The 13056-nt window shown below is 39.8% G+C and overlaps 1 protein-coding gene across 1 annotated transcript in view; it reads right to left on the bottom strand.

The window, feature by feature from the left end:
- MUSK (muscle associated receptor tyrosine kinase) overlaps positions 1-10808 on the bottom strand; it is a 57411-nt gene extending 46603 nt beyond the window's left edge. Inside the window, exons 1-5 of the mRNA XM_005530777.3 lie at positions 10649-10808; positions 6632-6758; positions 3278-3429; positions 1829-1956; positions 1192-1333 (exon numbers count right to left, since the gene is read on the bottom strand). Of these exons, the coding sequence (XP_005530834.2) occupies positions 1192-1333; positions 1829-1956; positions 3278-3429; positions 6632-6758; positions 10649-10745 (646 nt within the window). The 5' untranslated portion in view covers positions 10746-10808. The remainder of the gene's footprint in view (positions 1-1191; positions 1334-1828; positions 1957-3277; positions 3430-6631; positions 6759-10648) is intronic.
- Between the last annotated feature and the right edge of the window lie 2248 nt (positions 10809-13056).

Below are 13056 nucleotides of genomic sequence, written 5' to 3'. Positions count from 1 at the left end.
TTCTACATTTTGAGAAAGCACACATACACACCCCAAGTAGGGTATTTTTGGTTTATTTTGCCAGTCCTTGAATTAACAGGCCGTTGCATAATTCTGGAGAAGGAGAAAAACCAAGAAATCCACCTTAGCAGCCTAGATTTTTGGTGTAATTCCAGCTTGCTTTTAGATTCCATAAGTGGCTGTGGCAGCAAAGAATTGCAGTGCTGGAGGCCCTTCAGCATTGGTGTGTGTGGCACCAAGTATCTGCTGCTCACAGTTTAACTCTAGGCAAGCCTTTGCCCATTGCCTCTATGACGGGGGCCAAACTAAAATCCAGGACCAAGCTGTTCACATCCAATCCAACTGTTTTCAGCTTGCCTCATCACTTCTACCCTGGGAGAAGTACAGCTCTGAATCTAGGTAAAGAATAGCTGCCTTTCTGTTTTAAAGCTATTTAGGGAATTTCTAACGAACACGGTCTGTATGTATAAATATTGAAAATTGACCCAAAAAACCTGAAAAATTTATGCATTTTTTAGGAAAACAGCAGACCTACAGTGATGTATAATTGGATCTAATATATCTGATACTGCTCCCAGAAGGAAATCTATGTTCCTCTTAGAAATGGGATTGCACACTAAGTAACCTCTTAGTTCCAAAAGTAAATTACAATAGTTCTTTGAAGCTTACTAAGCAAATGAAGAGCCTTTTCCACTTTCTGCATTACAGTCATCCTGAATTAGAAATAAAAATTAGTTCATCTGTTAAATCAGTCATTCCCCCACTCACTTCACAAGCCCTTGCCGAACCCAAATTCTCTTATAACATTCAGGAAGACAGAATGCCTTGTTGCCAACATTTGGGTACCCCTGTCTACTGTTCTCAGCACTCTGAAACTGGTGGTGGTTCACACCACAAAACAAATACCTTCTGTACATAAGAATTGGACACAGTACATAAGGACCAGAAACTGAAAAATCAATTTGGTGTTCATTTAGTGGGCAGAAAATGTTCAGGTTCATAAAGGTAAAAGTTCTCCTCTCCTCGAGTCTCCTCTCCTCAAGTCTCCTCTCCTCGAGTCTCCTCTCCTCTCCTCAAGTCTCCTCGAGTCTCCTCTCCTCTCCAACACAATACTTCAGGTTAATTCAAGTCAACTGGGTATGCACAAGGGGCTGGGACACGGTTCAAAAAACTGGTTCAAAAGTCACTCACCTTCCACAACCACTGTTGCAGGTTTTGAATAGGCTGTGCCCAAACTGTTCTTGGCCACACAACGATACTGTCCTGCATCTTCTCTCTGAACATTGTGAATCCTTAAATTCCCAGAATCAAGCACAGCAATGCGAGCAGTCTCCTGCCAGAGGAAGGAGCAATTGAGGTGAGGGCTCTACATGCAGACTGCACACAAACAGCATCAAAAATCTATTTACAAAGTTTGGGCTTACATGCATGAACACTATACATTTTGTCCTACAACTTACAGATCTGGGGTCAGCTCTTTCTGCTCAGCATTGTCATGACATACTCACCCACTGCTGTTTTTGCAGATCAGTGAATTATAGCTTCAAAAGAGTTCTTATTTTAGAGTACACTTGCAAGTGGTTTTCTCAGTATTTGGCCATACTTAGTAGTAACAGGCTTGTATCACATAAAATATAGATACACATAGAGCATTATGTTTGTATGTAGAATTATTGCAGATGAAGATATGAGAAGAGAGATGAGCCCTCAATTTTCCAAATGTTTCCTTTCTAGATACTAGAATTTACAAATACTATAATTAATGCTAATATTTAACACAGTACCTTTAACAAATACTTAGCTTTACTGAAAACCATTTTCTACTCACCTTTACAATTGTTTCTCCTTTGACCCATGAAACAGAAGGTTTTGGATTCCCCATTGTAGTGCATGGAAGAACAGCCTTTAACCCTTCTATTATTTCCACATTTATAGGTGGACGGGTTATTTTGGGTCCTAAAATTTTAAAAGCCAAAAATTAAAGTTGAAATGAAGCTAAGGGATACTAGAATGAGACAAATTCAGAAATTACATAAAAAAATCTTCTGCTTTTTCTGTGTATTGCTGCAAGATAGAGCAGTCTTTCTTGGTTATGAAGTGCTTTGGTAAGAAAGAACTTTCTTCAGCACAGCATTCAGTTTCAGTTTATAGATGCAAAAGCAGCTAACTTGCATGGGTTATTTGTTTTCCTGAGTGGAGTTTGACAGTCATTTGAATTAAGGCCTGGGCTAAAATCCAAATTTAGATAAGTATATTTCCAGTTTTGAAGAATGTTAGCATTCCAGGTTCTGACATTCTTCACTGCATAAACACTGTCTTGTCTCAAAGCCCAGATCTGGATTGAATTGATTTTGAAAGAGTTTTAACCCTGACTTGCCTCTAGCTCAACAAGAAAGGCATGTAAACACAATTAATGTCCTTAACTGAAGGATTTATAACTATGCTAGTGAAAAGGACAATCAAGCCTTAAAGAAAAAGCAATCAAACTCCCATAAAATTAATGAGGAATAAATTTTAATTCATTTTACTGAAAGAACATGGCATGTCTTAGTCTGAGCTGAGTGTATAAAAGATCATCATCTCAGTATTTCAGGAGATCTGACATTTTGAGGCCCTTGCATGATAATGAACTAGCAGAAAAGCAACTTTCAGAGAGCATTACCTCCTGGCCACCACCTGCAAGTGACTGGAATGATGCAGAGTTCCAGAATTACCAGACCTCGAGGGTCATCTCATCAGCACAGACAAATCCTTTCCTTCAAACAGATGCTTTAGCCAGAATATACCTCTGCTGCCCTTTAAAGTGTTTGTGTAAATAACTCCAGCCATGTGAGTGGCTAGCAACATGGTGCTCCTGACCGTTCAACACTGCTATTGAAAGCATCTGAACATAATTTAATTGATTTTTGCCATCCTCAGGAAGAAATCTGATTAGTGAAATTTTACATTTAAATTTCACCAGGGATCTATGCAGTATTGCCACAGAGGTCTAAACTATCAAACTGTGCCTCTCTTGCAGAGTTTTGCACAAAGGGCATTCTTCAAAGCATCAGTTTTCATCTTCTGATCTTAGACTGTGTTATTCAAAGTGAACAATCCCAGCTGCATCAAGTTATGATCCCATATGATCCCATATGTCTCTGACTCAAAGAACTGCACCCAGCTTCACAAGAACATGGATCTGCCCTGACTGTGGATCCCCAGGTGCCATACATGAGAGTCTCTCAGGCTTTGGATTCAACACGTGGTGTCAGGAATGGATGGCATTCCCACTTACGCATTTTCACCTGGAGAGCCCCACAGCTCTGTGCAGCTGCTCCAACCCCATTATCTGCCGTGCAGCAGTACACCCCATCATCGCTGTCCTCCACGCTCAGGATGGTCAGGAGCTGCCCGTTCCTCTGGATGCTGTACCGGGTGTCAAACAGCCTGCAGGGCACAACACAGATTGTCAAGGACAGACAGAGACAGAGAAAGGGAATTGTGTTTGAATAAGCAGACTGCTGATGTCACTACAAATGGCAATAAGCTTTACCTTTGATTTTCCACCCGCTAGAAGAAGGAAAGGTGATGAAAATGCTGAGCTCAGCCTTAAGATTCAGATTCTTTCTAGACCATGCAGGTCCTGACTGTCACTAGTGTAGTGGCAGTTCTTCTGTGACCCAGACATTGCTAAAATAAGTAGGTGTCGTGTTTGGGGTTTTGACTGGCCAAGGACAGGCATGAGCACAAATAATCTTTTCCAGCCAGGTCCTATTTTAGGTATTCTCAGTGTAAGAGAAAGATGCTTATATAGGAACTAGAGCTGCGTGAAATTGTTTAAAGAAGACTTCTTCAGGGAAAATGAAACAAAACAAAAACAAAACACAAAAAAACCACAGTATTTTTTTTTTTTTTAATTAAACAGATAAAGTTGTGGAAACATTTTTTTACAGTTATGAAAAAAGACACAAACCAAAAACCATGAACTTTGGTGTCTACATCCTGGAGTGGTTCTGTCTATTTGTTTTGAAAAAAAAACCAAACCAATGAACAAACAAAGAAATGTATTGAAGCCATCTGAAAGTTAGATCCAAGAATAGATATAGTTTAATGACAGCAGGATTTAACCTGGATATTTCAGAGAACTGAAGAAAGCCCTAAAGCTGGAGCAACAAAAATATAGGATATTGTAACAAAGTATGTGGAGCAAAGATCAATTTAAAATCTGAGCATGACAAGAGAAGTGTGATATGTGAGTAGGGAGGATGTATGTATTGAAGTGTGAGAGCCAGAGAAAGCAGAAAGAAAGATGGTGAAAAATCAGAAGGCTGTGCTATTGATTTTCATCCCCAACTGCAAAATCACAGTAAATAAAAATAAATAGTATAAGTAGACACTACAAACAGTAAATTTCTTTGTGTTTTCTTTTTTATTCTTTTGTTGATGCTTTTAGGAAACACCTTCATGCAATCGGACTTTGATTCTGATGAACAGTGGCAAAACGGTTCTGACCTCAGGTCACAAATATCTGACCACTACATATATCAGGTTTTGGTTTTTACTGTTAAAAATTGTACAGCAGTTATTGACTAATCTGAAAGTACCATTTTTGATGTTTTAGGCATGTTTTTTCATTCTTGGCAACAGCATTTCACCATTCAGTATTACATCTCTCTCCTCTTTTCCAATGTTGAAAGAAAGAGTGCCATGAAGTCATCCATGGTGTAAAAGATATGCTGACTCTGTCCTCTTTCAAGGAGAGAAAAAGGCTCATTGTGGGCAGCCCTATTCTGGAAGATGGGACAGGTACCATTTCACTCAGCACAGGGCACCTGCTGGTTTACTTACACAAATTTTGATGTCATAAGGAAAGGCACATCCAGAAGACTAGTGCTGACTGTATTCTCTGCCCTGGCTTTATTTCCATTGAAGTTGAAAGTTTACATACTCTTTTGTTTTGAAGGCTAATTTTGCTGTCTGTCCAGGATGCTGGGACATTTTGCAAGAGAAGAAAATTTTGGAAATCAAATAACTGATATTAATTGCTTTCAATAACTAGGCCTTTTGAAGTTTGATACACACACAGGCTATGAAATACATTTATGTGGGTTTTTCCAGAAAAAAGAGTCTTCTGATCTGATGCTTTTCCATTGTGCAAATACTTTCATCTGAGTTTCTAGGAAGTAGCAAATATATTCAGTTTATTTCTCCTCTGTCTTTTGTTTGAGCTTCTGTATCCAGCAGTACTGAATATTAATGCCATATGAAGGTGAAACACTTGCTGTTATTAATGCTGCTTCAGAAGTGCCAGTGGAGGAATGAAACACCTGAGCTCTATGGCCTGATCAGAAGAGGTGTTTTTATCTTTATTTTCCGTTTTGGTCAAAGCACTGTGCCTCAGAGAGAGAGTGGAATGGCTTTAAGAAAGATGTGTTGGAATTCTGAAAGAGGGGATTGAGGTGATAAATGATCTGGCCTTCAAATTACCTTAGAACACATGGAGAATTATAATTTTAAAGACATAGGGAGAGAAAGACACAGTTCTTCATGGATGGCTTTCTCTTCCTGCTTTGATTATCAGTCATGGCCTCACTGATGGGGAAGAAATTAGGAGAAACATTTGGAAATAACATCCATGGAAGTTCAGACCTCCATGCTAGAACAAAGCCAGGGTCAGAAGATTAGAGCCAAATTTTGCTGAGATTGCAGAAAATGAAAAAAATATAATTCTGAAGGCCTATATTCATATTTGTCATTTTCTGATTTGTCCTACTCTAAAGCAGTTTTCCAAGAAGTGAGAACTCCTTCTGTGCTGACTGATTTGGAGCCTCCTATACCAGTGGTTCAAAGGCTTTTTGGATGTTTGACCACAATAGTGAGAATCATGTTTCAGGTGACCATCTGCCCACCATGGACATCTCCTGTGGAGGACAGATATTGACTGTTACACAAAGGTTGTGCTGCATTTTCCCTCACAGAGGAAGTCACATCTATTTAGAATGAGAAATTGATGCAAAACCATGCAGCTGATGTAATGTGATTTCAGAGCTAGAAGATCAAGTACAGTTTACTTGTAGAAACCTGTCAACAGCAAAAGGGAAAAAGCAATGGTAGCAACTTCCATAACACATTTCCACACTTCTAGAAGGCTACCTTCTTTGTTGACATCTTCATGTCTGGTGTTTAATGTCTAAGAGTGCATAACAATGAGAAGATAACTTCCAGATCCAGAACTGGAAGCAAACAAGAAAGGCACAGAACGACCCCTTCCATGCAAAGCTTTCAAGCACATTGAGACAGACAAGTTCTGCTAAGCTCCTTTTAAATATTATACAATGTCCTCATCCTTCATAAATGCATAAACTGAGGAATAGAGAAGAATGAATTGTCTGAAGCTGGAGAGAAAACTCCTTTTGTAGCTTGCAGCAGAAACCAACTCTCTGCAAGTTCAAGTGTGTGAAGGTGCAAGAGCAGCCCACAAGTGCTCTTACCACTCCCTCAGAAATACAGAATCCTATATAATTACAGCCACTCATTTTCTCTCCTGCCACAGACCCATTTTAATATGTCCAGATATCTTCTGTATCATGAAAGAAAGCACTGACAGTTTTGGCAGGAAGTGCTGGTAAGGGCTGGGGCTGCTCCCTACCTGATGGGAATGCTGTTGCGTGTCCATGTAATCTCCGGCTCAGGATATGACTCCACTACACAGACAAACTTGGCAACATCTTCTACCAGGGCATCCACTGTTTCCAGAGGAGTGCTGATCAAGGGAGCTGTGTAAAGAAGAGAAAATGAGAACACCTTCTGGTGCCAACTGGAGAGAGTTACAAAGTCTGCCAAACACCTTTGGTGGAGGACGCCATGTCTCTGCAGGGTCACTCAATGGCATTTTCCCTTGAGGCCTCTCCATACAAAATGTTGCAAAACAGAGCAAACCCAGCTCCAGCAAGCTCAGTGCATCCCATGTTTCTGACCCACCTCTTCCTTGAGACTCACAGCAACAGGGGAGCATGCTGCAAGGACGCAGGTGAGGCTGCGTCCCACTGCTACAGGGGTGGCATTGCATAGGCTGGAAGTGCAAGGGGCAGCACACAAATTGAAGCCAAGCTGACCTGCCCCTGGACTAGGAGGAGTGCCTCCTTATTACAGCATGAGATTTGGACTTTTTTGGTCATTATTACAGGATTTGTTCACTCAACTATTTATCTTTAAAAATCAAAACCAAGCAAACAAACAAAAAACAACAACAAAACCTTTTATATGCGAGCACCAAACCCATTATATAGCACTGTATTTTTTTAAGCCAGGCTCACAAAGACCATTCAGGTCATTCAGATTTCTTGACTAAGACACATTCTCTTCCTCTCACAGTTTCTAACCAACTCGGTTAGTAGCATGAGGGTTAGAAGTTGAATAGCTATGTCTAATGCTTATTATCACAGTCCTGTTGTCATACACGACTTGAATGTATCTTTAGAAACATTTGCCATTGCTCTGGTGAAAGACTTGAAGCACAGCTGGAAGGGATCAAAGCATAAGCCTAGCCACTCGCTTTCCCTGCTCATGGTATTCATTGCAGCCACTGCCTCCAAAAACCTTTGAATGTCTTGAGCAGTAGCTGCAAGAGTCACATATCCATATTGGTTGGACTGAATTTCATTGACAACTGTGCTGAGATAAACTAGTTTTTACCATATTCCTGAAGCACTCCCTTGTAAATATATAATGGATCAGGAGTCTTCCTGTTCCTCACTGAGTATAGCAGTACCTGGCCCACTATTTTTTCCAGAGAATCCCAACCGCTGTGTATCTACTGGCCCTCCTTAGTACAATGAGATTCAAATTCAGGTAAAAAATAACCTATATCTGTTTTACCCTTCCCTTTCTAAACAATAGGCAAAAGAGAAGACATTCAGATTTAAGTGACTGAGAATAATAGAAAGTCAATACCTTAATCCTTTTTTCAATTTACATGGAACTTGAAATTAGAATGTCTTTGGAATTCTGCCAGAATGAAGCTAGAGGAAGAAAGGATCAGCTTCCACTATCAGGTTTATATAAAACTCTAAACGCTTTTAACATTTCATTAGAATGACTCTGCCTCAATAATATTTCTAGTTTCTATGGCTTTGGATTGTATCATTGATTAACAATAATGACTATACTTATGTAAATCTCAAAACTACATCTAAGATAGCTCTAAAGACCATTGTTTAAGATCACTGCTTCAACTTGTATCATGCATCACTTTATTAGGTCATGTTGGGTCACTTTAAACAGAAATAATAATCTGTATTTTTCCCCAGATGAATCACGTGCCAGTGAAACCAAGTGGAAGATTTCTATAGTCTTCATTTTTCTGCTACTGATGGTTGTCTTAGGAGAATAAGCCCCAGTGATGGTTATCCTGTCTACTTCAAATGAGAGGTTGCTGCTTCGTGACAGAGTTTACTGGGGTTTGATGGCATTAACCCCAGTGTTTTGCAATATAATTTCATATAGTATGTTATTGTTGCTGTTGTCCACATTCCTTGATCTCTGGAAGAATGCTTTTCTAACCCTGAGAAATGTAAATTTTTACAGTAGCAATAGTTCAAAGCAATCAGTTTTATAACTGTTGTAACAATAAACACAGCCACTCCGATAAGTAATAAAATTACATTTATACCAAGAGCTGGAATGCATAATGATAGTATTTTGTTCCTTGGGCAAATAAGACCTGTCACATTTCTATATCAAATAAATTCTCTAGAAACAGCTACATACTTTTAAGTGTGTCTTTTGTTCAACAGATGACAGAATATTGCATAGACATGATCTGACCTGGTACATTTTGAAAGCCATACAGCTTTTTGGGCAGAATCAAGCCCTGTGCTTGCACAAAAATAGTGTCCAAACTGACAGCACTACAGTAAGAGGAAAATAAATTATTTTAAAGCTGCCTTCCCAAATTCTACATCATCAGAGAGCAACCATGACAGAAACAGGGATGTATAATTTTCTCATACGCTTCTTTCACCTTTGTGATACTTAACCCAAGTAAGGACAGTGGGCAGCGGAACATGCCGTCATTTTGTGAGGCAGCAGCAGAGTCCCAAAATGGCTGAGATGGTACGTACATCTAAAAGCCATCCAAACAGCCTGGACACTGGTGTCAGTCCATGTTTTCTCCAGAAAGCACTCTAAACTTATGATGCGTGCATTACCAAATTTTAACGTACGAAAAGAAGATCTAGACAATGTACAGACATATCTATCATCACATAGAAATGGAGCCAGGCCTTTCCATGTGCGTATACTGGACTTTCTGATATTTTTAAGGCATCCTTGTGGCTTTAAATTAATTGAAAATAAATTAATTTATATATGTGTAAAGCCACACAGGTGCTATTTTTCTGGATGTCAGCTGTAGTTTCCCAAGATAGAAAAATTACCCAAGGCTGGTCATGGGACCATGAGAAAGCCAAATCCCCTTCTATCCCCAGTCCACCAGAAGCTTCCAAATGCCTTGGGTTTGGATTTGGATTCACGCTTTTGAAACCAGACCAAGCAGGCAAACAAAACAGAACCAGTCCCTCTGCAACATTGCAGACACCTGGAGAAACTGCAGTTCCTATGGTAAAAAACAGCTCACCTGTGATGTCCTAGAAAAGGGAATGTCTGTTCATTACACTATGACACCAGGAAAAAAATCTATCACTGTCCTCTTTGTTTTTCTTGTCTCTCCAATACCACTTGTCTTACCACAACTTTAAAAAAGCGTGAAGTTCACAAACTTACCTTAGTGCCTTAGGCAAATACTAACATTTTTATTTCAAAACATTTTTATAAAAGAGATACATTATTCCCTTTTTTTTTCGTTTTGGGAATAACCTGACTAACAATTGTGAAAGCATAGCCCTACAAGAGCAGCAATGTTGGCCTAACATGTGAATACTGGCATTCCCCTTAAGATTTCATTTTGTTTTCCTGAAGCTGCAAAGTTTCTAGTAAGCGTTGAATTGCACCAGATCATCACCATTCAGCAAAAATTGTTTACAGATTTACAAAATGGTATGTCCAGAATGCTGGTTGTATTTCCTACCTCAGACTTTTCTAAACAGATTTTTTACCAAGTCTTTTCTTGGCTAAAAGTGCATGTGTGCACACAAGATAGGAAGTATGATAACTTCTATGTCAAATACTATGACAAACATTGCATATTTGTACTTATATACATATTCTTTGTAAAGACATCACAGATACTTATTTATTTTGAAGCTTTATATACCTACAAACCCACATAGGTGTGCTGAACACAACAAATCTTGGATTCTGCAGAAACTGGTGCCACCAGCCGTTTACACTTCTGAGCCTCCTTTCACATGAGAAATTTACATCCTACCTAGGCTGAACCCAAAGGTCTCCCTGCCTATTACAGTGGACTATGTGCTCTTCATAGACAAAGAACCTCCAATTCCAAACACAAATATGAGAATATTTTCACTGATATCCTTCTAAAGGAGTATCTAAAAGGATAGTGACCATTGAAAACAGACCGTTTTTGTCCTTTCTGGGAATGCTACAGCACCACCCACCCCACCGTTACCAGAGACACCTTCCCCTCTGCAAAACCTCCTTCAGCAAATGGCAGAAGAGCAGGAAAAAGCCCCTCCAAGCAAACCTTTCAGAAGTGTCTCAGCCAAGCTAAGGGCTGCCAGGGTGAGGACGTGCACCAGGGGCACCTTCAGCAGGTCATTCATGTTTGATCCAGAAGGCATCCAGCTCCTTCAGGCAAGGCGTGCAGACCTCCCAGCCGGCTGCATTTCGGAAGCAGTGTGCAAGCAGAGCTTCTCTGCGAGTGACAGAGTGGGGTCTGAGAGATCTAAGTATAATCAGGAATTCTCCCACCCAGTGGTGGTGATGGACATGGCCAGCTGGTGTGTATCCACTTTGGTCAGTGTGAAAGCGTGGGGCTCATGAAACAAGAGAAAGCAAATCCCTTCTGAATTCCTTCTAAGCAAACAGAGAACATTACAATGGGTAAATGCACTTCCAGGGCAGTATCCTACCCCAGCGTTGCAAAGTCACCAGATCTTTATTCCAGCACTCTGTAAGTGCAGTAGTAGAAAAAAATGCTTGCTACTGCCTTTTCCTTCATCTTAGTTCCCCTCTTTTCCACTTTTTCTTGTCTCGCTCACACACACTCCCTCTTATTATAACCTTTCAAGATTGGCTGTAATATGCCACCTGTTGCCCTGCTGATAGTATTTCTTTTCTTAACAGATGCATTTGCTGGAGCAGAAGAGGTTGGCTCTGGTGACTAAAAGTTCCCTTCTGTAGGGAAATATGACAGTGGGGTTTAATCTCCAGAAATCTCCTTGTTAACCACCAGGTCTCTGCCTAAGATGAAAGACAGACAATCAACACTCATTTTCTAGGAAGACTTAAAGAAACATCAGAATCAAGATTTCCTGACTCACTCTGTCTTGCCCCATCCTACCACAAAGGCCTACGTTATATTTTCCAAAACTGTCAAGTCATTTGTACTGCCTGTTTTTCCAACATAAATATTTATATGAAGAGCAAATAGGCTGTGGAAAGGCTCATGCAGGGGCAATATCTTCATGAGCAGGGAAAAAGATGAATAATCAGTCCAGGAAGAACCTAATTGATGATGATCCTCTTAGAACATGACTCCCCATACTTTTCACCATTTTATCAGCAGAGTGGATGAAAGCTTTGCACTAAACTCTATGGTTTGAGGAAAGTGAATGTGCAGTCATAACATATCACAGTAAAAGGTACTTTGAGGTCTCTGAAATTTCCTTTATTTGCTGAAACTCTTGACTTAAGCTCCTTCTTAACAGTCATTTCTGCAACGAACATGGTTCAGCAGTGCTTCTTCTGAGGAGCAAATGTAGTAAAGCTGACCAGTGCTGTGAACATGTGAATCCCCATGGTTTGGCATGGCTTTATAATAACAGTGTTACTGTGGGGACATGCCACTGTTGATCAGGAGCAAGGATCTCTAGACAAGTGTTCCTCTGAAGATGAGTAAAGGCAGATACACTTACAGGATATGTTAAAGAAATTTCAAAATTCTGGAGCTAGCAATGACAACAAAGCAAAACAAGAAGATGATAATGAAATAACAATAATCCTACCAGGGAACACAGAAATACTGATTCGTGGCTGAACTTACAAGTATTTCTTTTGTTTAAGTTCAGACATATCCAGTTAAACTGCTCCACAGAAATGTGACTTGGTCTTTTAGGGTAAAATTCTGTTCATGGAGGGACTTGACCAAAGACCTTTATATTGCTGGATTCCTGTTTGGAATGTGTTACAAAGGCTTTCAAACTGCACCATCCATATGAATGCAGAAATTAATATCTCCTTTTTACTTGCCAATTGGATCATATAGAAATGACACTGCCAGCAATGGCTGTTAAATGCTAGTAATGCCTTTGCATTTTGGGGTTTACCAAAGTACTCTTAATCTTTCATTTCTTCTACTTCATATATTTTTATTAAGGATCATAATGAGCTCCTCTGCTCCAAACTGAAAGGATCTAAATTTACACAGTAAATGAGAATAGAGAGGATACATGGGCAAAGGTGCACAAGCTCCAGCTACACATGCCACACAACTAACATACAATACATATTGGAATCTGTGCCCATCATGGAAAGTTGTTTCTGGACACAGGGAAATCAGTGAAAATCAAATGCTGGTGACACCAAACTTTCTGCAATTCCATGTATTTTCCAGGCATATCTTATAAAACTGAAGTATGTCTTTAATTTTTACTCATGAGGTTATGAGTTTGCTGCTTGTTGGATGTTGTGTTTAGGTTTTTTTCTGAACAAAGCTGAAATGCATGCAGTTTACAGATGCATGCAGTATTTACATCTGTTGTTACTTATAGTCATGCCCCAAGGCTTCTGCTGAGATGAGGTCCCAGCAGCCTACATAATAATGAGAAGTCCAGTCCCCAGCTCTGAGATGTTGCGGGTGAAGCTTTCTTCCTACAGATTTCTGCTTATCTCTCTGCATTTCAAACATCCAAAGAAGCCAGTTCATGAAGT

This window comes from Pseudopodoces humilis, chromosome 4, assembly GCF_049639895.1.
Source record: "Pseudopodoces humilis isolate 2021_Gansu_Grassland_sample_001 chromosome 4, ASM4963989v1, whole genome shotgun sequence".
Classification (NCBI taxonomy): Eukaryota; Metazoa; Chordata; class Aves; order Passeriformes; family Paridae; genus Pseudopodoces; species Pseudopodoces humilis.
This window is presented reverse-complemented; position numbering and strand designations above follow the sequence as displayed.